Genomic DNA, 25,430 nt, shown 5'->3' with positions numbered 1-25,430 from the left:
TTATATTGATGTAACATATTTTATATTCTGCATCAATATCATGGAATTTCAAAAGAGCACAATGGCCATACTATAAATACATAAAGATGATTTGCTGAGGTTGAATTCGTAACATATTACTGTACCTAAGTGGATTATAAGAGTTATGATGTTATCAATACCAGGTGTATAAGAACCATGAATTGCAAACAAAAAAAGGAAAATCACAAAATAAAGAGAGAACTTAAATTCTGCGGCTGATTATTAGAACCAAAAGGAACACAAGGACAATGACTAAGTTGGTACCGTATAATGCACACATCCATTTTCATGATTATGAGCAAAGTATTAAATCAGTCCAAGGGACAAATCAGTCACAGTTTCTTCTATTATGACATATCATTAGAGTTATAACTAGTAATAACTAATTCAAAAATATAAAATTTTAAAAAATTGCCCTTGATTTAAGTTGGTAAATGATGTAAACTGCCAAAGGAATGAGTATTTGTAATCTTGAAAAAGGATAGTATAGCATTTTTTTTTTATTATTATTGCTTTAAACAAAAATCATCTTATTCCATCTGCAAGTTCTCTTCCCTTCTGAAATGAAGGACAAATACACTTACTTCAAGAAAGATTTGTCTAGATATATTAAATTTTTTTGCTGTGTGTGTTTTCAGTACAGCAGCCAGTAGTTCTTATCATTTTTGTCTGTTTTAGTTAACAATAACTTTGACGATTGTGCATTTCACTCAGTTTTGCCCGACAAAGTGAACAATGAGCTCACAGATAACATCTCTATAAAAAACAGAGATGTCTTTAGTAATGAAGGTAATTGCTGTGATCAACTTACAGATGTGAGATTAATTCGTTTTGACGGAAACTACTTTCTGCTTCTCGATAATGAGGTCATAACTGTTTATAACTTTTACCAATAACTGCTTGATCGACTTCATTGATCTCACAGTGGAGAAATGTACTTATTACATCAGCTCAAATAGTCAAAAGAGAAGAAGCAGGTTCCAAAGGAAGAAAAAGATGCATTGGATATATACAGTGTTTAGGGTGTGTCCACATATGAATTTTTGTTTTTTAATCTTTCTGAACAAAAAGCCATATGTAAAGTCAGTTACATAAACACGTTAAAATATCCATAGACAATAAAAAAAAAAATAAAGTGAAAGGAAAGCTGAAGAAAAAAATGATATTGAAAAGCACATTGGAGGACTGGTATATTGAATGTTGCGTTTAAGTTTTGTCCAAAATTACGAGTGCATGTACAAATTTTAAGATATTTTGAATTTTACCAAATCTAAAGAGGAAAGTTACAGTTACACTGACATGCTATATATATATATATATATATATATATATATATATATATATATATATATATATATATATATAATCTTGCATTCACACAAAAATTTCATTAAATATACAATGAAAGCTTAGGATATTGTTTTGTTTCCCACTTTCTCGTAAATAACAAATTCAAGGGTTTTATATAAGGCCAGGACAGGAATACCTTAATATGCAATAACTTTATATTTAATGTCCACCCTAGTTGGGGGCAGCAGATATGTTATTTAATCAAATATTTTCTGGCCTGCCAGGGTGAATCAAGCTTAAATGGTCAAACAGTTAACTCTGAACACATGTGGAAAAAATTCTCAACATTTTCCCTTCAAAATATAAGTTACTTAACAAAAAAATGGTTTTAGAGAGTTTTTAAAGAAGCCTAATAGTTTTATAAACAATTGAACATGAAAATCAAAGGGGCTAATAAAACATTATTTGGTCAGGCAATATTTTATTAAATTATTTGCTTAATTGGAGATCAATAACCTTTTTGTTATTGAAAAAAGGGAACTCATTGGAAAAAGACTTCTGTCATATTTTGGCAAAAAAATACAATGAGCATATGAGGAAACACATACCGTAAACATTATTGTTATATTAGTGTTTAACCCCGAGTGAAATAAAGTTTCAGCTTTATTAATAACAGCTTAATACATGGCAGGACAGTGTACCATGCAGTCACCACTATTTTCTTGTTAGCTTGTGTTACACAACAGTAAAAATATGAAATGATCATAAATCATCAAAACCCCAAATTGTTTAGCTTTTAATGGTTTCCCTAGCTTTGCCAGACCTGTAACCTTTCTTGATCTTCGTCTTTGAAAGGTGTGTTGTCTCCAAAGGTCAGGAAAGTGTGGCATGTCAGGCCTGCAGCAGCGAGTTAAGGTCCTTTCCTCTATGATGAAAGCCTTCAGGCTCTGGCATCTCAAAGTTGTCTAAACTTTGAGATGTTGCAGAATTTAGGACAATGTTTTGCAGAGTCTGGTTTTAAAATTGCTAACAGGCCCATTTATCTTAGGGAGTCAGAAGGTTCTGACTGCTGTGGCCTGCATGGCCTTCCATTCATGGGGTCTCTTTAATGTTGCTGAATTGGTAGCAGCCACAGAGGAGAATGAGACAAACATGAAGCAGCTGCTTTGACCCCAAGGATGGCAGGGGGCAGGATTGCAGGTCCTTGTAGGAGTGTCTTGTGTTGGTCCTGTGAGAGGGTGTTTTGTAGCAGTTGGAAAGAATAGTACAGCAGTGCAAATCTGTCATCATCAATGTTTTAAGAAAACCAGCCTGGACATTGGTCATCAACGTCCAAACCCCTCTCCTGTAACTGCAAATATATCAATTCCCAAGCAGCAGTGGCGGCTGGGGGAGTTTTCTCCGGGGTGGGAATGATTTAAAAGATGTATACCAAAAACCAATCAAACATTATCACACTATTATATTCATATTCATGCCATCAACAAAAACATTATAAAAACACTTTATAAAAACAAAACATAATTTTATGTACAGGTTTACTTTTTGTATTAAATCTTGCCCTTCTGAGGCTTTGTGAAGGCAAATCTATGTTTTGCATGGTCCAATATGGTATCACAAACCTAAAATAAAAAAAATGTATACCAGTTTAATAATGGAGAAGCTATTAGTCAGCTTTAGATTTTTTCAATATATAAAAACTATTTATTTTCTGAGAATGTGTTTATTTAAGAGCAACTATGCAAATTAACAAACACCTAGAAAAATACAGTATATATTATTTTCCACGTGAATCCCAGATTATTCATGCTTCTTTGCCTTTTCTAAAAAGTGATTTAAATCAGTCCTACCTGTCTTTATCCATGCTGTGTCAGATCCTGACCTTTAAAAAAGGAGGCACGCAGTCAAGGCAGCAGAATAAAGCGTTAGCACACTGCATCCAGTTAGCCAAGCCTTGTAGCTACACCAGGTCCTGCAAAAAAACCTGGAAAAAGTGTACCATCTCCATCTGTCTTTTGGACTGCTGATTAATTTTGATGTGTGGCTGATCAGGTCCAAATGGTTTCACCTCCAGCTTCTCTTGGTAAGTTTGCTTCCCTCCCGCAACTCGGCCTGTCAATCGCCCGCACAACAACTGTGACAGCAGTTCATGCAACCTCAGGGCACAGCTCTACTGCACCCACTCTACCTTTGTATTGCAGAGGAGCTGCTGCACATGTGCACATGCACTTTTTTACACCCCAGAGTGTAAATACATCACCAATCCGAGGAAAAATGAAATGACGCTTTACTCATCATTAAAGGTTAAATATTTATCTTGTACATCTAAAAAATATATATTTATATATTTGGAAATATTTTAATTGTATAATTTAATTTTTATTCTCTATTTGCCAGCTGCCACTGCCAAGCAGCACAAATTTAAAGTAGGTGGGAAATAAGCAGGGCTTTAAAAATTAAAATGGAATTATAATAACTTTCTAACTGGTGAGGATTTATATACCACATACTGTACACCAGAGGGTGTGTTAGCAGGACACAAAGAAGAAGAGTTCCGGGTATAAAATGTAGGAGTGAAATTCAGGAAACTACAGAAGTTACAGCAGAGAAAAGCTGAGATGATAAAAGAGAAGAGAGCCGGCCTTGTAAGGCAATAGTAAGAGTTTCCTCACTGCTTACATTTTCCAATTCCAAATTACTGGTGAAAGTGGCATTATATTTAATTTCATAGATGCCACACTTAGAGTTCCACTGAGTTGCTAACTGGAAATTAATTTCTGTTAGTGTTTAATGGGTATACTTTGAAGTACTAGCGGTCAATGCTTGCAACTCATTATTTGTCAGAACTGTCAGCTCTAATTCACGAAGATATGTTCACTGCCCTCGGAAAACACTCTTGCATGCAGACACAAAAGCAGATCTGCTGATATATCCTCTCAAAGACTTAAAAAGAAGCTGAGCGTGAACGATTATGTTTCTTTGATCTCAATGACATACCTCAGTTCTGTTAAGGAAATTGAGCGCTAATGATCTTTTCAATGCCGAAAAGGGGGAACTGGGAGGGAAATAGTTATAACCACCCTTTTCAGCAATGGTGACAGGCTTTTACTCCTGCAGTTATGGGAGCCCAGACGACACCTGCCTAATACTTTATGTCCTTCCCCTGTCCTTGTTATTTGCTTCAGCTATTTTCTCAGCAGGTTGGAATTCCTAGTGTGTCAAAAGTGTGGCTAAATTGGTTCCCTGAGTGGTAAAAGATAGAGACAGCTTTGGACAATCTTACTCGTCTTGCACTCTTTGCTCGTTGATTAGAAGGAAAAAGCCAGGTTATTTTTGTGTGTATGTGCATGTTAGGATATATATGTCGGTACAATATGTGCCTCTATTCTAGATTTAATTGTATGATTGAGATATTTTGATACACCGACTGATTTCACGAGTTGTCAGACTGTTAATGGAAAGAAATAGGATGCTCAGAGGTTGGGACTCTATTTAGGTATTAAATTAAATAACTGCTCCAAATGACTCCCAATTACACAGCACTCCAGTTCAAATCATAAGGCATTACAGTGCACTTAATGCACCTATTAGCTGCCTATCTGGAAAGGAAAGCTGGAGAATTATACAAGCCTATTTTTTAAAAAAGTTTCCTATGATATTTATTAAATAATTTTCTTTTTCTGTGCTCTTCTTGACTTGAATGTTACTTTACTCTTTTTCCCTATGAAAATTATAAGTTCATGTGGTAATTTTCTCAATTTGTACATTTCGGTCACAGCGTCCTCAAAGTTTTGCACCTATTGCTGTACCAGACTTATTAACACAGCCATCCTTGTTTGCAGTTATCGAATGTGAATCTTAAAAACGTTTGTCTGTATTCAAATTGTTTATGTAGCATGAACCAACAGAGAGACAGACATTGTGGGAAAGGTAAGGGAAGTCCCTTTTGATTTAAAGGTATAGTGGAGGGTGTTCTTTTTCTAGTTGGATCATCAAAATAAGTGGTCCTTCTAATTGTCAGTCATTCTGGTGATATGTTTACTTAAGGCAAATCTTCTTTTGGAAAGTAAGCTTGTATGAGGGTTGTGGGTGTACATTTCTTTTTTATGCGAAGAGGGCAGGTCTTTTCAAAAAATTCTTCACTATACCTTTAAAGTAGAATAATCCAGTAAGGATAATAACAAAATATGTGTAGGGTAAAACTTTAGGGAAGAGTTAAGAAACTCAGCTATGTGTTTTGGTTGAATAGCAAGGATGCTACGAGACATATTATGGAACTAATTTCTGGACATTGCATTCATTCTTTTTGTTTAGTTTCATAGGCAGAGTTGAGAAATTGACAGAAACATGTTTAGAAGTTTTTATACATACAGAGATGCATCAAAAAACTATTTTACTGACTTTTTCATTGTTTTTCTCATTAAGATTCGTTCAGACCAGGATCAGGACATCTCAATTCGATACAGCATCACTGGAGTGGGAGCAGATCAACCGCCCAACGAGGTGTTCAGTATTGACCCTGTGCTTGGAAAGATGTTTGTCACCAAACCTCTGGATCGAGAGCATCGATCTTCTTATCATGTAAGTCTGATGTCTCTGACACTTGCATTAAATTTGTATCTTCTTATAGAGGTCTTTTAGAAGATTTTCTCATATATCTCATACTGCAGATTCAACGGCACTTTCTGAGTAGCCTTTTCAAAAAAATGCAGCTTATCGCTTAATGCATCATGGTTTGGAGGGTGGTTTCAAATGTTGTATGTCCAGTAAATAGGGATTACATGCTTCTCAGCATTTTGTTTATTGTCAGCACTGTAAGAAGCTATTGCTTTGCATGGAGACTAATAAAATTTGGACATTTGAGCACCATTTGATTTTGTTCTAAATTTACAAGGCAAACCCTAGTTTGTGCTGTTTTCTGTCTTTTTTTAAGGAGCCTGGCTAAGGTGACCAAACTGAATTCAAAACTCAAATGCTTAAATAAATGCACATGACAAAGTTATTCTGTTTTTTTAATATAACACAGATCAAGCATTTTCATTATTTTTTGTTTTGTACAATAGAGCTTCATGAGATTAAATGTGCTGATCTTTGAAACCTATTTTATAAACAAAATTTGTTTACCTTAATTCCTTTTAAAAAGCACATGACATGTTTAACAACTAAATTGTTAAGACTGGTGCCTATTTACTGTAATATGTTCATGTTTTTTTTTGTCTTTTTTGCAGCATGGGCTTTGCTGTTGGCATGTGTGTGCATGTTTTTACTGATGAGAGGTACAGCAAAGGGAATAGGCCGGCTAGAGTTCAGAACTAGGTCCTTGACAGGTCACCATTAACTCAAGGAATGCTACTGACTGTAGCAGCTCATAAATTTTATAGCTACAAGAAGTAAAAGCATAAACAGGGACTGATAGCTGATGTCAGATTATTAATTTACAATGCAGTGTTCTTGTATTGTCTTGAATTGTATTATTGTATTTGCATGTTGTCTAAGCTAAAATAAGGCCTTTTTCGGCTACTGTATAAAGCAACTCAATGCTATTTTTGACATTTGAGCAGAAAAAGCTTCTTGGATGGGAAACGAAACATCTTCAACCTTGGAAACAAAGTCTATTAGTTTCTTTTTCAACTTTTTTGGGTTGTCCTACTGCATAATACAGCAAATATATTTGAGAACATCAACTTCAACTTAAATCCATTATGCCAGGACTAGGGTATCTCCTAGAGAACACTGCATTGTAAATTAATAATCTTACATCAACTATCAGTCACTGTTTATTCTTTCACTTCTTGTAGCTATTCAATTTATTTATGAATTAAAAAAGCTTCCTGGATGAGAAGCGAAACATGTTGAAACTTGGAAACACAGTCCAGTGGATTGTTTTTTGACTTTTTTTGGAATGACTATGACCTGGATGACTGAGAATCTTCACCAGCGTTAGGACAGCATACCGTGTGAATTAAACTTAACTTTTTAAGGGAGGTATCCCTCTAGGACACCAAAACATTGATAGCCTCAAGGTAAGAGAGTAGTCTGAAAACCAGGAATAGACGTGTGCTGAAAGTATCCTCAGTTTACTCCCCTTATCTTTATAGCTTTGCACGGATATTTCTGCTCACTCTTTTCTCTTAGTATCCACTCTCAGACTGTTAAAATCTCTCTCCCTCTGATTAAGTTGCCTTTAGCATTGATTATATTTTTTTTTTTCAAAACATCTAACTGAACTGAATGAAAATTAAATGTTAATGTTTATTCTAGAAGCTTAAATAAGAAGCTGTTCACATAAATTCATTACATCTTTCTTCGGAAACCACAGGACCAATTTAGTTTGTCTTTTTTTTTTCAATTGATATTTCATGCAAGGATGGAGCCAAGTTATGCTCTAGTTCTTTTTATTTTAGAAGAATGAGCGCTTTTGAATTCAAATCCAGCCAAGCAACACGATGCATTCTTATGAGGAGAAAAGAGACTGTTGAAGCTTCTCAGTTTTCTTCTATCTGCATAATGAATCTGATGCCAAATGAGGAGTATTTGCTGGTACAGTCCCAACCCTGTCCATGCCTTTTAAAGATAATAACTATGACTTGGACTCAATAATAAGTTCTGCCTTCTTTAAACAAGGCAGTAATCTCTGACTCCTGCTGTGATTGAATTAGGTTGTGGGTTTGTGTGCGACATAGGGATGACGGTGGGTTTAGATAAGGAGTCTGGCTTCTGGCCTGCTATATAGCTGTGGATATTGAGTTCAGGAAGGATCAGACAAAGTAGTGGAAAGAATAAAGTTACATTTCACCTCAGGGTGTCCTGCAGATGTCATTTTGCTGAAACTTTAAAGTGTGGTGAAGGAAGGGGGAGAGAATGAGCTGCCGTGGTTTAAATTTGCACCTTTCTGTGAAGAAAAAAAGCAAAGTGGGAAATGGTTCTTCTACTGCCTTGGAAAAATATTTATACCCCTTAAACATTTTTGAATATTGCCTTATAATCAAATACTTCACTGTAGAATCAGACCAGATATAAGCAATTTACAAAATAGAAACAAACATCTGACTCTTCATATATTCAAATCTGCTACAGAACTACCCCAAAGACAACCAGGTTAAACATTTATTACAATATAGTGATATGTAGCATGAAAAATGTATAGAGTTTCAGATGGTTTTCCATAGCTACATCACATTTTACTTTTAAGCTGTATATATAGCAATAATATATTCTTTTGCTCCATGACTTTCATTACCTGTTTATTTATATAAATACCAATTAACTGTCCCTTTTCAATTCTTTTAATGCATATGCGTTGCAATGAATTCAGAGATAGAACCTTGGTTTGAGGGGTGAATGAGATTTTTTTTTCAACGAATAAATATATACCACGCTATGCTGTAGGAGCAGAATTTATTGTTTTTTTTCCATTTTACTTCTGCGATCTAGGTAAATATCCCAGGTGTTACATGCTGACAAAGTCACTGAATAAGTCATGTTCAGGGACATAAACATTCCCAGACAAAGCAAACAGGTTTTGAGAGAATCAAGGGCTTTATTTTAAAATGTCACAGCTTTTTTTATTTCTAACATTTGCTTTTTTGCAGAGGATATAACAAACATTTGCTCTTAGAATTTTTGAAATGATAAATTTTTATCTTTAACTTCCAGTAAGATGTACCGATTATATGTTCTTATTGTTATATAGATTCAAAGGGAAGTGAAGATATTTCTGGACTGACTTTGAACAAAACCAGACAGAGCGCTGGCCATGGGTTTTAATGCAGTCATTCTGAAAGTGAAACCTCACTTTTACAATTGAGCCAGCCTTCCATGAAATAAGATCTTTTCTGTTTGGTTCATGCTGAGAAAAATAAATTCTGCAGACTAAGTGTGATAAAATATGATGTCAGGAGAGAAAAAAGGCAATTTCTTTGCAAAAAGGATTATTCTGAACTTGTTGTCTAGTGTGCTTGATAATATGGTGAATACATTTTTTTTTAAAGTTTTGTTTTAGCAGACTTATTAAGAATCTTTAAGATCAGACACTTAATATAATCAATGCAAAATATTTGACAGCTTTTTGTTAAAAATGAAATTTTAGAATAATTGAATAATCTTGAAATGTGATAATGGCTTTGTTAACCAAACATATTCTTCATGGCAGCACTACTGAATGATTGGTCAAACAGTGCACCAGGAGATGCTTTAATAAGTTCTCCTTAGCTGTATCTCTGACCTGTGTGGATTGTCATTTTTCTTTTGTAGCAAACTCATATAATTTTAGAGATCAGTTGTATTTATACTGAAATTGAATAGAATATTTTTTCCAAAATAAATGACTTCTAAAGGACGCTGCTTTTATTTTGTTTTTGGTTTTGCTTCTTTTTTTAACCCAATATTCTTCTTTCAGGTAATAGTTTTGCACGATATTGTTTATGTCTTTATCATAAATCCCTGCAAAACAAAAGTTATTATATTTATTTTAAGAAATAAAACCAAAAACATGTCAAAGGTACTGAACTATGAATTATCTACCTCTAAAACTGAGTACCGGTATGATACTAATATTACTGAGGTGTTTAGTTATCTAATTTTAGAGATCATTCAGATAATCTCTCATAGGAATCAGCTGAGTAGCGTTGTTTCATTATTCATTACAAAGGAACCTGATAAACTCCTGTTGATTAGGCTATTAAAAAGATTCTCAGTCATCCAGGTCATAGTCATTCCAAAAAAGTTAATTGTTGATTAGTTTTCGTGTTTTTTTTGTTGATTTGTATATTTTCTTGTATTTTTACCAAAAAAATATTTTGTGTAGTTAATTGCTCAAGTAGGAGCCAATTTAGATTGCATATAAACCTGTTGAGTGTTGGGCAATAATCTGGAATCTTTTTTCCTGTCTCTTTCTCACAGCTGCGAGCCCATGCTGTGGACATGAATGGGAACCAGGTGGAGAACCCTATTGATCTCTACATATTTGTTATTGACATGAACGACAACAGACCCGAGTTCAAAAACCAGGTTTACAATGGATCTGTGGATGAAGGTTCTAAGCCAGGTAATTGTACAGAAAATAAAGCACCCATGAGGTTGTTTGTTTGTGTCATTTTTATCACTCCTGATTAGTTCTGATTCTCTTTAAACTAGCCAACACATGGCAATGGAGCTCTCAAAAGCTCCAGACATTCCAGCTCTGTCAGTCAGTGTGAGCGCTGTTCTGTCATAACCACATACGCTGTCAGATCGGCATATGATTAGTTTTCATATAACCTAAATGAATTCTTAGTCAAAATATGAACCACAGCCAATGTTTTCTATAATTTTAAACATGAAAACAAAATGTTACCACATTTAAATTCCCCCAAAAAAAGTTTTTTTAATACTAGTAACTTATTTTAAATTAATATTGACTAATATGGTTTTAGCTACAGAGACTTATCTCAACATCCCGGACACTTCAATCATGTCTGGCCGTTTCTACAGCCAAGAAAAAAAAGCTAATTTTCTTTTTTCAAAGTTAAACGTGTTTGTGCTGGTTGGTACACTGCTGCTAAAAGTCAATGACTTAGACTTAGACAACATTTATAGTCATTTTGTATACAATTGCAGCTATTTAAAATGGCCCTTTCCCAGTCAAATGTCATCCAAATTGCAGCCCACTTCCCTGCAACTCCCAGCAGAATCCCCTCCAACGTGTGTGCATATTTTTTTTTTACTCCGACTCCACCCTTTCACTGAACTTCATTGCTGGAGTGCTGTTTAGTGCCTCCAACCTAAGAAGTTGTTTAGTTAATTTAGGAAGTTCAGCATCAACTGCACCCACTGGGGTGAGAGTGTGTTGTAGTCTGTAATAGTCCGTTTGCCGTGCCACATCCTCCTGGTGTTGCTGAAATTGTGGAAGAGATCCTGGATCTTCCAGCTTTGGTTCTACTTAACTGATCTGATGGAATGGCTCTAGTTGGCTCGTGCTGTCCAATGTGGGAATAAAACTCTGTTGCGCATGTGCCTGCATGCATATTACTACAGCGTATGCTGATCTGATAGCATATACTGTTCTGGCAGAACAGTGACTTCTGGCCGAGCAGGATAAAAAAAAAAAAAAACCACGTATTTCCTCATTGCCCGTGTAATTTTTGATAGCTATTGACTTTTAATTAATGTGCACTGATTGCTTTCCTGATTATACATTTATTTGGAGCATCAGAGACATTTATTTTTCTACATTTCAGACTAAAACAGTATTGCAAACACATTGTACAATGCAGTCAGTCTAAATATTCTTTAATAAAATTACAGTTCATGCAATTTACTGATCAACAGAAGCATGCCTATAGTTGTTTATAATAACGTTATGCATGCAAAGAAAATCGAACAGAAGTACAGTAATATAACTCTTTTTAAATTCCTTTCTGATGTTCACTGCATGCTAGGAATACTGTGCATTCTGACCACTGAGATCCCGATGGTTCCTTAAATAAAGCCTGTGATATTACTGGTTCCAGGATTTACAAGTCCCAAACACCAGGTGTACCAGGTGTTAATCTCTGTTCTCCCTGCTGTTAACAGGTAGAAAATAAGCTGAACAGCAAAGTTGATTAAACTATTTAGTCTCAAAAGACTTTGCAAGTAGTTATAAACCAGAATTAATTTTCTTTTCTCTAGAAGGTAATTCAATGTGTATGTGTCTGTTTATCTATCTATCTATCTATCTATCTATCTATCTATCTATCTATCTATCTATCTATCTATCTATCTATCTATCTATCTATCTATATATATATATATATATATATATATATATATATATATATACATATATATATATATAAGCTATAAAGTACATGTAAGCTATAAATTACATGAAATGCAAACATCAAACTCAAGATTATTACATTTATCAAAAGCAAAAAAATGAATGGTTCTTCATAGGGTTTTGATTTTTAAATTGGAGAACTTTTGCTGTTCATTTACATTTCGATGCTACAACTTGCATGTATTTGGATCAAACCCTTGACTGCAGTCTGAGGAGGTAATTACGCAATTTGGTTTAAGTGTGGAAGCAGAGAAACATCCAAAATGTGCAGATCACCGGACCCTGAGTGCTAGAACGAAGCAGGCTTGCTATATGCTGTGAAAAGACCTTGTAACAAAGTCTACGGTAGAGGATCCTTCACACCAACTGTTGGTTGTAACAAACCTGGTAAAACATACCAAAAAAGAAGCCACAAATATGAAATAAAGCTTAACTAATGTTGAATTTAATAGCAACATTTTACTATTAATACACCTTATATTTAGTGCATAGAATATTATTAATATTTTCATGTAGTAGAAAAAATACTTACTCTGCCACTTTGGGTCTTCAAACCAGTTTGGGTTTAATTCCTAGGTTCAATGTTCATAATTGATGCCTTTCAAAAGATGCACTAATGAAGTGCTAGTAGTGATGCTTAATGTCTCTGGCTGATTTACCAGCAGCCTGGCTACATTAATTAGCTGCGGTCAGACGTGATGTAATCCTGTTATTCAAAAGGTAAACAAGTGAGCAACACATCTCCAATGCTTCTCTGACTTTGGAAAAGGAAAGTGTAAACATCTTTTGACTCTTTTTCTGTGGTGTTGCATTATTTCATGGAGTTAGAGAGGTAGAAACAGGTTGTGTTTTTTAGTGTCAATGATGGGGGGGATAAAACTCTTGACCAATGCCTCCCTATGTGTTTACATACAGTGTATAAGGTGTCGCCATTACACTTTTAACCGTGCTGTCAAAGGTATTCATACAATCTCTTACTAGTCTATAAATGGAAGTGAAATATATAAAATTCAAAGCTTAACCACGTAGGGGGAAAGGAAAGTCTGGAAACCCACCAGGCTTATAGCACAAAGGGGGAAAACTTGCATATTCAGAGCTCACCACAGCAAGTCATTAAGACTTGTTTACAGAATTTGTGAAGAGTTTTACTCCTGATGCCCTTCCTGAGAGAATTGGATTCAAACACAGGTCCCCTGCATTACCGTCAAAAACTTAAACCCATTCACCATGGGTACAATAAAAGCATAGGTGTAAATTTAGATGTTGGACAAAAGAGAATTTTCCATTCTCTTTTATTAACAAGACTGTGTCTTACTGCTAAAAACGAAAAAGAAGTCAAAGCAGTGTTCCTTTTCATTCTGGTGAAGAGATTGAGGATTAAACGTACCAAACTGTAGTACCACTGGGTCATTTTATTTTAAACCTTGAAGCAGAAGTATCCCAGAGATGTGCTCTGTGTGCAAACTTCAGTGAGTTTAAGTCAGATTATCCCAGCTTTATAATGCTAGAGGTGATCCGAAGAGGTGTCCAGGTGCTCGTTTCCTTCTCCAAACCTTCTGTTTACTTTCTTAATTCTGCCTTTTTTTCCACAATGATAGTTTCTCTTTACATTTTTTTGTTTATTTTCTTGGCCCTGTTCCACAAAGCACATGGGTCTCTAAAGTATGTATGACATTAAGCTAAACAATAATCATAAAAAAATGACTTTTAGAGTGTAGAGCTCCAGTGAATTCAAAGGAAGGCCAATTACAGACTTAAATTAGTTTGCAAATTAAAGAGTCATTATGGGGACGTAATCCTGTCAGGCAGAGCTTAGGATGCCCATACAAAGGGTCCATATTAAACCCCATACAAGTGCAGCTTAATGAAATTATCCCAGTGATGTGTAACACATTGTGATGCTTCATCTATCATTGTGTCTCAAGTGAAAAGTGTTGGGTGGGGGCTGATAGCGTCTCGGTTTGGATTTTAACGGCAGTCTGTACTCTGGTGTTCTCCTTCTCTTTCCCGCTCTCTGTTTAGAGCATCCTCTTTTTTTCTGCTCTCACTGGGGGGGCTGTAGAATGCTCCCTCTGGCCAAGTAATTGACAAATGTTGCTTTGAGACATAATGAAGTTTGAAATGGGAGCTGCAGTTATCATTATCCTCGGACAGGGGCTGTCATTGGCATGATATCACCATCTCTGGCAATAATATTCAGCTAGCAAAGGGAGATGAATTAGATGAAAGACACCGGGGTCCCACATAGTTTTAAAATGGTGTGGAGACTTGAAAGAAAAGAAGTCGAGTATGTATCATGGAACTTATTTTTCAAATTTGTGATTTAAAATGCATGTTTTTTTTTTGTTCTCTTTTTTTAATGGTACCTTTTAAGTACTCGTATGACAAAGTCAAACATGCAATTAGGATAGAATCTGTACTTGGTTGTGTAGAAAAGGTGGTTTTGTACATTTTGGTGTAAGCTGTCTCCGAAGTGCCAGGCAAGGATCTGTAATAAAAGATAGTATTGTATAATATTGGGAGCTGTTTAGGAGAACAAGTTCAGCCAGTTTTTATTGTATAGAAAGTTAGAAATATTTTAAAAAGGTTTTTTCACACATTTCTAAAGTAAACACAATATACTTTTATAGCATCCACATGGAGATTATGAGTGAAAACATTATAATATAATAATTAATATAATGAGTTGCATGTAAATGAGAAATTCTATTATGCAGTAATTATGAGTATCTAATAGAGCTTCACCTTAACAACCTCTATGACCTAAACCAAGAGTCAGCAACATTGATTGCTACAGAATATAGCTTAGGGGAGAAAGTTGACCATTTGGGAGGCTCGCTTTTCTTAGGGCAATTCCTTTATTCAATTCCTATATTTTTTTCATTTCTTTTATGTTTTGAACTGTGCGCTAGGTTATTTTTTTTAAACAAATATTTATTAATGTGGGAGGTTTTCTTACATCCAAGTAAATGTTCAAAAGGTAAGGGGTTATATTAATGTTATTTCTGACATCAGATAATAGGTCTTTAATTAAACAAATATTTATTTTTAATGGAATTTTACACATTTATCTGGCGATAATAGGTAGAATAGGATGATTTTAGAAAGTGATGTAAGTCCTGGTATTAGGGGGTATAACTCGTGAGAAATTAAAATTTAATTTACTTCACTTTAATCTATACATTAAAAAGAGAAAATCCAGTATGAAGTGAATTTCTGTTTCACTATTATTGTAAGCTATTTTGGTTACTTTCAACAGCAACCGTTTAGATTAGTTAGGTAGTGCAAATACCAAAAATGAAACTTTAAACATCTCAAAGATAAGGCAAAACATTGGATAAAATGCTTCTTCCTTCATTTTTTGTTGTTTTGCTGTGATGATAGAGTTATACAAAGCAAAACCTCAGATGATACATCAGCACAATCCTGTGGGAAGGTGCTACATTGCAAGATGATGTAGAGATCAAAACTGTTGTCATTATTCTGCTCATTGGACCCTGAGTCAGTGTCTTCTGTCAAAGCAGTCTGTAGAGGCGTTCTTTAACATATATGCAGACAAGTTTGGCAGATAATTGTAGAAAATAAGTCTGCACAATCATTTGGAGCAGTATGACCAGATGTCCTGATTTGTGCCTGACAGTTCAATGTTTTTACATGTCTTGACATTTCACAAACTGAAGCAGCGTACCGCATTCTACTGAGTCAAATGATATTTAAAAAAAAGAGAAATATATTAACAGACGCCTTTCCTACATAAAGAAAGACACAAAGAAAGCAAAGCTGTAGTCATTATCATAGAGCTTATTCAGTGTCCCATGCCATGACCAAGCTGCACACAGTACTCTTAAAACTTAACAGCTAAAGTATTTTATTAGAAAATAGAATGCAAACTAAGGTTTTTCATCTGTGTGTGTCTTTTACAGTGTTGTTTTACATAGCCTAAATTTATCCCAGTTTTCCCACTTTTGTTTTGTTTAGATTTGGTTACCCTAATTTGCATTTTATAAAAAATCTTACCTAACAAGAAATATTCATATATATATATATATATATATATATATATATATATATATATATATATATATATATATAACAACAAGGTTTTGCCTCTCTTGGTTCCACAATCATTCGGCACATAGATTTTTGGCACCTTCAAAGCTCTGAAACATCTAAGTGTATACTTGTTTCCCGTTTTTAGTATTTAAAGTTATCATTTTATAAAAGGTCTCTTTTCTCTCCATTACTCACTACCAGACTGTCCTTGCTGCATGTGTTAATGTTTCAAGTTGAATGAATATACAAACCTTTATTTTTCTCTGGAAAATTGGAAGCTTTTTCTGAGCAAATCATTTTTTTCTTCCTTTTTCTGAACAAATATGGGCCATTGTTGCCTACTTGAGAACAAAAAGGTGCATTTAGTTTGATATTTCAACCAGAGTAATACAGCTAATTGTCTTAAAAATAAATAATCAAGGCCAATGAAATATACAATTGTGAAACACACAATCTATAGTTTGTTTATACCATTTAACTAAACAGCTAGTCCTGTTCTCATGCGTGAAGGTTTGGCAGGAGTAATCTACTTTCAGATCCAATCTTTAATAGAGGCTTAGCCTTTATTCAAAATGTTTATAAAACTCAGTGTAAACTTCACTTACAAGGTGTGTGAGAGTTGTTGAAGTAGGGTGACTTTGTTGATGTGAGATAAGAAATATAATTAACTTGATAAAAATCTTCAAAATGGTTTATAACTTTTGCAGGAAAAATAATCAAAAGTCAAAGCAAAAAAAAAAAAAAAATCAAAGCTGAGCAACCTGGTATTTCCAACCCTTAGACCTAAGAGCAAAATTCTTGCAGCAGAAATTATTCTGCCTCTGTGCAAATCAAATGGAGTTGGATTAAAAAAAAAAAAAAAGTTAGAGGAGCTGAATTGGATTTGGTGGTGTTTTTCATCATTATTTCGCTGAAAGACACATCAATAATATTTTTATCCAAAATTAGATCACTACCTTTAAACAGAGGTGTCAAGTAACGAAGTACAAATACCTTGTTACTGTACTTAAGTACACTTTTTAGTGTCTGTACTTTCTATTCCTTACGTTTTTAACTCAAATGTTACTCATTACTCTTGCTGTCCGTTTAATGTTTATAAATATTTATTTCACGTAATGTGCCCCATCCAATGCAGATCATTGGCTCCATCCACACCTAGTTAAACACTAGTGTAATTGGATTAGTCATATAACGCAAACACTCATTGGTTAGCTAAAGGAAATCATCAGAAGCAAGCAGGTGTTCTTCAAACTACAAACGAGAATCGTCTATGCCATGCCCCAATGTTGGATTCAGAAAAAGATGTTGAAATGTCTGAAAGTTGGACACAGGCGAGAGCTTATGGGTAGATGGAGACCAACAAGACCTCCCTCATCTGGGGCCCTATCTCAAAGAATCTTTCGAAATAGTTGAAAAATTGAGCTTTCAGTTCATATAGTGGCATCTGGCTGTTTTTTTTTTGTTTTTTTTTTAATGGTTACTTTATACTTTGATACTTTCAGTGTTTTTGGAGCACATTCTTTCTCACTTTTACTTGAGTAAAGAGGTTAAGTTGATACTTCAACTTTTACCAGGGTGTTTTTAAACTGCAGTATCTATACTTCTACTTAAGTAACAAATGTGTGTACTTTTGACACCACTGCCTTTACATCTGAGTATATCCCCACATAAGGGAAGCAGGCTTATAGTAACATAAAACTCTGTGTAAACTTCACTTACAAGGTCTAAGTGAAGTTTACACACTCCACCCTACTACACAGTGGGGATGGTTTGTTTTTATACATGCCCATGTAACCCACCAGAGGTTTTGTTGCCATATAGTGTGGTGTTGAGTCTGAACAAAATTCTCAAGCATTTGTTTTTCTTATTCTTATTTTCAGTAACTTCTTGGAACAGTGAAATAATAATCTTTGTTTAACCCTCATATGATATAAATGGGTAAAGAAGAGCCTTGATTTACTAGCACAATAACCATAGTCTGCCTTTTTAAACATATCGGTATATAAACTTAACTTCGGACAACCCCCAACACAGTGTTTAGCTGTAATTTTCAATAAAGGTCTCACTCATAAAGCTGTGTTTATTATCTGCACCTTTAGCAATTACACTTTAAGTTACATTACCAATACATCTATATTATCGTGATCTTAAATTCTTAATTGACATACATAATTTATCTTTTTCAGTAAATGCACTATATTCAGCCAGCAATATCAGGTAACTTTATAATGTATAAGCTTCTTCTGCAACACATGCTCTAAAACTATAGATTATAAATCAGAGATAAATCTATTATCTGAACATGCATGTTGACAAAAACTTATTTCTTCATCAGGAACTTACGTGATGCACCTGTCTGCCTTTGATGCTGATGACAACACCACAGCCAATGGAATGGTTCGGTATCGGATCCTATCCCAGACACCCCATAGCCCGATCCCCAACATGTTCACCATCAACAGTGAGACAGGGGACATAATGACGGTAGCGCCTGGACTGGACAGAGAGGTTTGTCTTACGTGTTTCACACTTCACAAAGACTATTGTGACAGTAGAAAAACAGGTCCTTTCAAATCTGTGAACCCCTTTGGGTTTTGGCATGTCTAAGTGCCCAGGAGATAAGCCATTATTTTCCGTTTAGGATCGCTTTTTTTGTTTGCTCTAACAACACCTTTAAATCTCATTTAGCCATTTGTCAGAACATGTTTCTTTCACACAAATACAAACACCAACCTTTCTGTTTGTTTCTTTTCTTTTACAATAAATTGTCTTCGGTCACCTTATTTATGGAGCTCTAAAAGTTTTGACAAGATCCAAATATGTTTATTCTCGCATTGTGTGCCTGTGACAAGTCTGTAAAGACATCTGCAAAACAGATCATCCTCCCAAACTGTCACTAGTGACAGACCTATTAACAACACATCATGCTGCAGTGGGCTGCTCGTGTTGTGCTGTTCATGCCTGTAAAAGTCCATTATGTGTGTTTGGCTGTGTGGTAGATAGAGAAAGGAAAATCTTTGGATGGAATGCCCTTGACACCTGTCAGACAAACACAAAAGTCTATATAATCACATCTGTGCTCAATAAAACAGGAGCAACAGAGGGAAAAAGGAAAACTGGGTGGGGGCTGAAGCAAAGAAGCAAGTTAGGCAGTGAAAAATAGGGTAACAGAGATGGTGGGGTGCCAAAGGGAAATAGATGCATGAGGGCAACATGGACAAAAATGTACCTAGCTGAGTTGCTGCTGCTTATTTTTATGTTGTATTTGCGAATCCAGGCACTCTTCCTAAAATATCGCATTAAACTCCTGCTAGCCTTTTTTGTACTTCAAAGAAATTGTCATGACATATTTGTTTTGCATTATACTTTTTTTAAGGTTTAGGCTTAGTTTGACCAGGCTTCAATAAATTTTTTTCTTTTCTCAGAATGTTCATAAATTTGTCTGTATTTTAATTTCAAAGCAATTTTACTCTTTACCATTCCTTTCTCATTTCTTTCCTTTAAAGAAAGATTTGTGAAATGCCTGAAAGAGGATTAGACCTGCTGAAAAAGATCTCCACAGCATCACTAAGCTCCCTTTAGTGCATTGAAAAAGTAGTCATAATGTACCTTATATTTATACATTTTTTTCCACAGTAATGTTAAACTGTAATGGCATAACTTTACTTAACTTCCCCATAGATGTAAAAGGCTTAAAGGTCTTTAGATTCTGTGCTGTGTTGCAGTCAACAGTATTTATGATCTGCTGCATTTTTAGGTGTGTAACTGCAAATTTCCAGTGTTTACCTTGAAAAGCCCTATAGTGTCATTGTTACCTCAAATCAAACCTCTGTTGTGATAATCACAGAAATTACATTTTACGCTGTCATAATGTTGAATCTATAATGTAAAACATGTCTAAAAGGTTGGTTTGACTATCAGTAATTAATTAATTCTACCAAGGTTATTGGCTATTTTTTAAAAAGTACTTTTAATACTAAATACAAAATCAAAGCACCACCTCAATATCACATCATTATTATTCATCGCTAAACACTGCTTACTCTATATCATTTTTTTTTTTTTTTTTTTTTTATGAATAGCTGCCTGGTGAACTCTTTTAATATAGAACCACAATTAAAAGCACTGATTATTAATTTTGTGTTAGCTTGTCTTCACTGAGCAGAGTTATGGTACAGTTTCTTTCAACCATGGTCCTAAAGGCACACTGCCCTGCATGTCTTGGATGTTTCCTAGGCTTCATAGATTAACAGGCTTTGCTGATCTGCAGTCATTTGAATCAGGTGTGCTGGTGCAGAGAAACATCTTAAACATGCAGGGCAGTGTGCCTTGTGAGGACCAGGGTTGAAAAACCATGTTATAGTTATAGTATACCAAAATGGTGGTGAGAAATGTGGACTCACAAGATGGCAGATGGAAAATGATGTTACATGAAATTAGTGGCTTAGCTAACAACAAATGGTGTATGCGGTACTATTAAAGAGACTTAATTCTGCATAGCACATATATTGTATTCCAGAAAGGAGTTAGGTGAGAAATAAAATTGCGTAGGTTTTCAACATAACACCCGTTTGGAAAAAAAGGATAAGTTTATAGGGAGTCTGTTTACATTGAGGTCACATCTGAGAGCAAATTCCATGCTTCTGATCTGTTTAAACATACTCTTCGGAAGACAATGCCAAATGCTATTTCCATTTTCTAAAAAGGATTTCCACCAGTTTACCGTTAAGGCTGCATTTAAACAATTCAATAAAGCCAACTGGTTTTTCTTAGATAGAAAACTGAGAATCAATTTGACTTTATGATTTGGTGAACTGCAAAGTGCCTTGAGATGACGTGTTTTGAATAGATGTTATATAAATAAACTAAATTGAATTGACTTAAATAACCATTAGTTAAAAAAAAAATAATTGGTTACACATTTTGGTTACGCAAATCCTCCTGAACAGGGTCAGGTCTCTTTGAAGCAATCAATTTAACTGTGATTTACAGTTCAGAATTTTATAAGCTATGTTAACAGTTTCACTCGGTTCAGCATCTTAAGCTATTTTAACAACAACATATTAAACTAAGGATTTAATGGGCAGGATATTTCTTTTTGCAATATTGTGGAGATGAAAGAAGAAATTCTAGAAACCTCTTTGATATTGGATTTAAATGTCAGGTCCTGATCCAAAATAACACCAAGACGTCTTACTTTAACATGACTGAAAAATCAGTTTATTTTTCAAAGACTCTGGTCCAAAGATTATAATTTCTGCTTTGCCTACATTCAGGAGCAAAAGGAAAGAGTCATCTAGGTCATTATGTCTTCAAGACATTCCTGTAGACAATGTTATACAGTAGGTTAATCAGGATTTATAGACACATGTAGTTATGTAGCTAGTTACATTTTATGTTTGAAAATGTCAAAGAATTTGCAAAACTTTTATGTTACTTGAATAAAAGAAAACTAGAGGGTCAAAATGGAATATAAGGTGTTTGTTAGTAATCAATAAATGAAATGATTAATCAATGGTCTAAACATTTGAAAACAATACAACCTAATCTGAACTATTTTGGTGTGTGTTGTTTCACAAGTCAGTTACAATATAATAATGTGGCCATGATTATGTTTCTTGTTAATAGTAAAAGAAGAATAAGATGTTCTAGAACTTTATATGTTTGTACATTGACAGCCTTCAATGGTCTATAACATAAATACGAAGCTGAAAAATAATGCTTTTTAATCAATTTAACAAAAATAACAGGGGCTGCACTATTCCAGAAGAATAGTGCAGAAATGGCAGCATTTCTGTAGAAATGCTGCCATCCAATCAGTTGCTCTGCACCACCATCTCTCCTCTGTGTTCATTACATTCTGAAGTTGTTACAGTAGCGTTGCTGTTACATGCTCTTACACATGGAATTTGCTATCACGTCTGCTTACACCATAAAATTGTGGTCCTTGTTAATACACATTAGGTAACAAATAAAAAATCTGTTTAAATCATAGTGACTAACATGTTACATAATTAGTTACTTTGTTAGTTACTTCAAAAGTAACATAGTTATTGTAAGGCGTTACTTGATGATGCATTAGTTCGAGCACCGTCAGTATGTAACATGGAGAGAAATCAATGGCACTCAGTTCTGTATTATTTATATCTTGTCTTCCATGGCAGTTTATTTAATATTACAGCCAAACCTGCCTATTTGGAAGTACCATGGAAGTGAATGATTTGATTTCCTCATTGGTTTCACTAAAATCTTTTCCTCAGAGTGCATTGGATTTGTTTTTTGGTTTTGTTTTTTTTTACAGAGCAAATCAATCTGAATTTTTGTTTCTACAATACAATACAATACAATATTTCCATTCTTTTGACAGTTTCTCTTAGGCCCCTTACATGAGCTGAAGGTGAATCCCTGGGATATCTTAAATTGCCCTTTACATAATGACATGGAACAGTCCTCCCTACCATCCAAAAAATGAAAAAAGAAAACTCTACATAAACTATCCCTAATTCTATGCAGTGAAAAACACCAAATTGGAGCACAAATCAGAAACTTTAGCTGTGATAAATGCAGCATAGGTTTAAGAAAAAATTATTTAAAAAAGCAGTGAGAGTAATTGTAATTTCAGAAGGAAGATGAGGCTTCGATCAGCTTACCAGTGATCGCTGCCGCATGGCCTCTGTAAAGGTCACCTTTCTATGCAATTTGGCTTTCATAATTTTACTGTAGGCCACAGTTCCTCTCTTGCTTGTCAGTCTTCCTTTAATAAAATCTCGATCAAAACAGAGACCTTCATCTTTGCAGCCGCTGACTCCTTAGTTACTTTCCAAACTGCGTCTAGATGACACCTCCTTGTGAACTGTAGGATGACCTGACAGGATTCTTTTTTCCCCTCTCAGTGGATCGTGTCGATCACATTTTCTGACTTGTCTGCCCATTGCGGTAAGATCCTTGAAAGAAGCTTTTCTGCCTTCTCTCTGACATTTTCTTCCTCACTGTCCTTACGGCTCCATCAACACGTGTACCTATCAGTCTCCAGAAGTTTATCTTTCAGAGCTGCATCTTCTTTATTCAGTGTAACAAGCTTCTGCTCAAGGTTTTACCATAGTGGATTTACATTCAGCGATACCAAGAGAGCTCTGCTCCACTCATCATGTAGCCTAATGCCGGTGAACTTTTTTTTTCAGCTATTTGGCAAAGTTATTAACCCTGTTCTCCAGATTTTGTATAGCAGCTAAGATGGCGGCTAAATGGGCCTCCCTCTCAGCTTTTACTGAGTTACATTCGGTTGTCATCTTGTATTGGCAGCATTTTCTCCATCTTTATTGGTGTTTCAGTGCAAGCAGAGATATACTTATGAACATTAAACCTTGCAGCATAAGCATAAACACTGTGTGAGAAATTTTTTTGAAATCGATCATACATTTATTTCTTCCTTACTTTAGAACATGGATGTTCAGGTCTTCCTTCAAGGTGACACAGAGTGCCAAGAGCTGGCCTCATAGGTAGGGGGAAGGCCTAGTGCTTAGAGCAGTGGACTTGTGCTCTGAGAAGGTTGCAAGTAGCCGGTTCGATCCCCACAGCCTGCACTCTGGGTCCCTGAGCAAGACCCTTAACCTCACATTGCTCCTTGGGCGCCTCAAAGTGGCAGCCCACTGCTCACCAAGTGGGTTAAATGCAGAGGTGGATTTCTCTAGTGTGAGATGAATAAAGTTCAGCTATTATTATTATTATTATTAAGCATTAGTTAGGGGCTGCAAGAATGGAGCTCAGAAGGAAAAGTGTGCCCACATCGCAACTTTGCCAGAAGTTCATCAAACAGTTTAATAAAGTTGGGAATGTGTTCCGACAACAGTAGTCATTTACTTCGAAATTATGAGTAATGTTAAAATTTGAACTACCTTTGAACTAAGTTAGGGTTACCCTTGCTGTTAATATCTAGGAAAAGTAGGCTTGAGTGATCACACATTTATAGTTAAACAGAGGCATTTAAATTTACAATCAGTTTGCATCTACTGTTAAACATTTTTTCTTTTAGTGTCCGACATTGTGTTTGCAAGCTTCTCGGAATTCAACTCTTAAAGAGAGATTGAAGAGTGATTAGTCCTATGCTTCCACTGTTGTTAGCCACAATCAGGAAGAAAATAGCAATCTCTCAAGAAGCGGTATTTCCTGAAAAGTAGCCAATCACAGACAGTATGGTTGATTATACCCTCAAACTAAGAAAAGTTGACACAACTGCACAGAAACAGATCCACACACACGTTGGAGAAAAGCTAGAGTGCATGAAAAGCAAGCCAGACACTGATAAGGAGCATTTAATCATGCGTGATATGTTGGGTGGAATCTGGTATTAAATCTGCATGCATAAAATTGCACAAGAGAGTAGTCTATATATTTTTATATGACTGTGTTTTAAGTACAACTGCTCGTATAAATATTTATCATTTGTGGTCTGTTTTGACAGAATTCTGACTTCATAACTTGGTCCTCAACCCAGCTGTCCCAGATTTGGGTCCTGGGATATGGACCTTTAGGAATATGTACATTCCAACAATATTCTAGTTTCTCTTACTGTTCATAGAAACCAACTAAGATGCATGATACATTGCAGTAAAGAGAAGAATCTTCCCAAGCATCTCTGTATAAAAAAAAACATCAGAATACATTTTGATGCATCTCTTTAGATTTTGCCAGCATTTTAACATGTTAGAGCATTGACAGTTTATTCTGATATGTCAAAAGCATCAGGTGTCTCCGTTAATAACCTTTTTTTTTTATCACATTTTACACCTTTCTTGAAAACATTAAGTCATTTTCTCTTCTCTCCTTTTAAGGGGTGTGCTTTCTCTTTTTTTAACTGCTCATCTAAAGATTTCCGCTGGTCTTCAGTAGACTTCTAAAGAGCTTGTTGACAGCAACAGACCTAAGCACTTCAGTGAAACTGGGTGTGCTGTGGTATTGTTGCAATCATAAGAGGTTCGGAAAAGCTTGGCATAATTACTCCGTTGTCTAATTAGTGAGTGTTGTGTACATGCCATACAGAGGATGATGGGACAGCTAGGAAAATACAAGATCTGTGGGAAGCGAGGCACCAATGTCTGCTTGTGTGTAAACGTTAGTGTTAATGAGTCTGTGCACAAGGTTGGAGTTCAGCATCTTATTTAGCATCAAGATGAGAGGAACCGAGAGGAGCTGTCTAATCCTTCTGATGTGCCGTCCTGGTCTAATTGGGATATTTACTCGGTAATTAGCAGGTGAGAGAGAGAGA

At 35.2% G+C, this 25,430-nt stretch overlaps 1 protein-coding gene across 1 annotated transcript in view; it reads left to right on the top strand.

The window, feature by feature from the left end:
* Positions 1-25,430, top strand: part of LOC119781387 (cadherin-4-like) — a 380,523-nt gene that overhangs the window by 315,077 nt on the left and 40,016 nt on the right. Inside the window, exons 6-8 of the mRNA XM_038281816.1 lie at positions 5,737-5,892; positions 10,213-10,357; positions 18,501-18,673. Coding sequence (XP_038137744.1) covers positions 5,737-5,892; positions 10,213-10,357; positions 18,501-18,673 — 474 coding nt within the window. The remainder of the gene's footprint in view (positions 1-5,736; positions 5,893-10,212; positions 10,358-18,500; positions 18,674-25,430) is intronic.

This window comes from Cyprinodon tularosa, unplaced genomic scaffold, assembly GCF_016077235.1.
Source record: "Cyprinodon tularosa strain WSP-4 unplaced genomic scaffold, ASM1607723v1 ctg176, whole genome shotgun sequence".
NCBI classification, from domain to species: Eukaryota; Metazoa; Chordata; class Actinopteri; order Cyprinodontiformes; family Cyprinodontidae; genus Cyprinodon; species Cyprinodon tularosa.
This window is presented reverse-complemented; position numbering and strand designations above follow the sequence as displayed.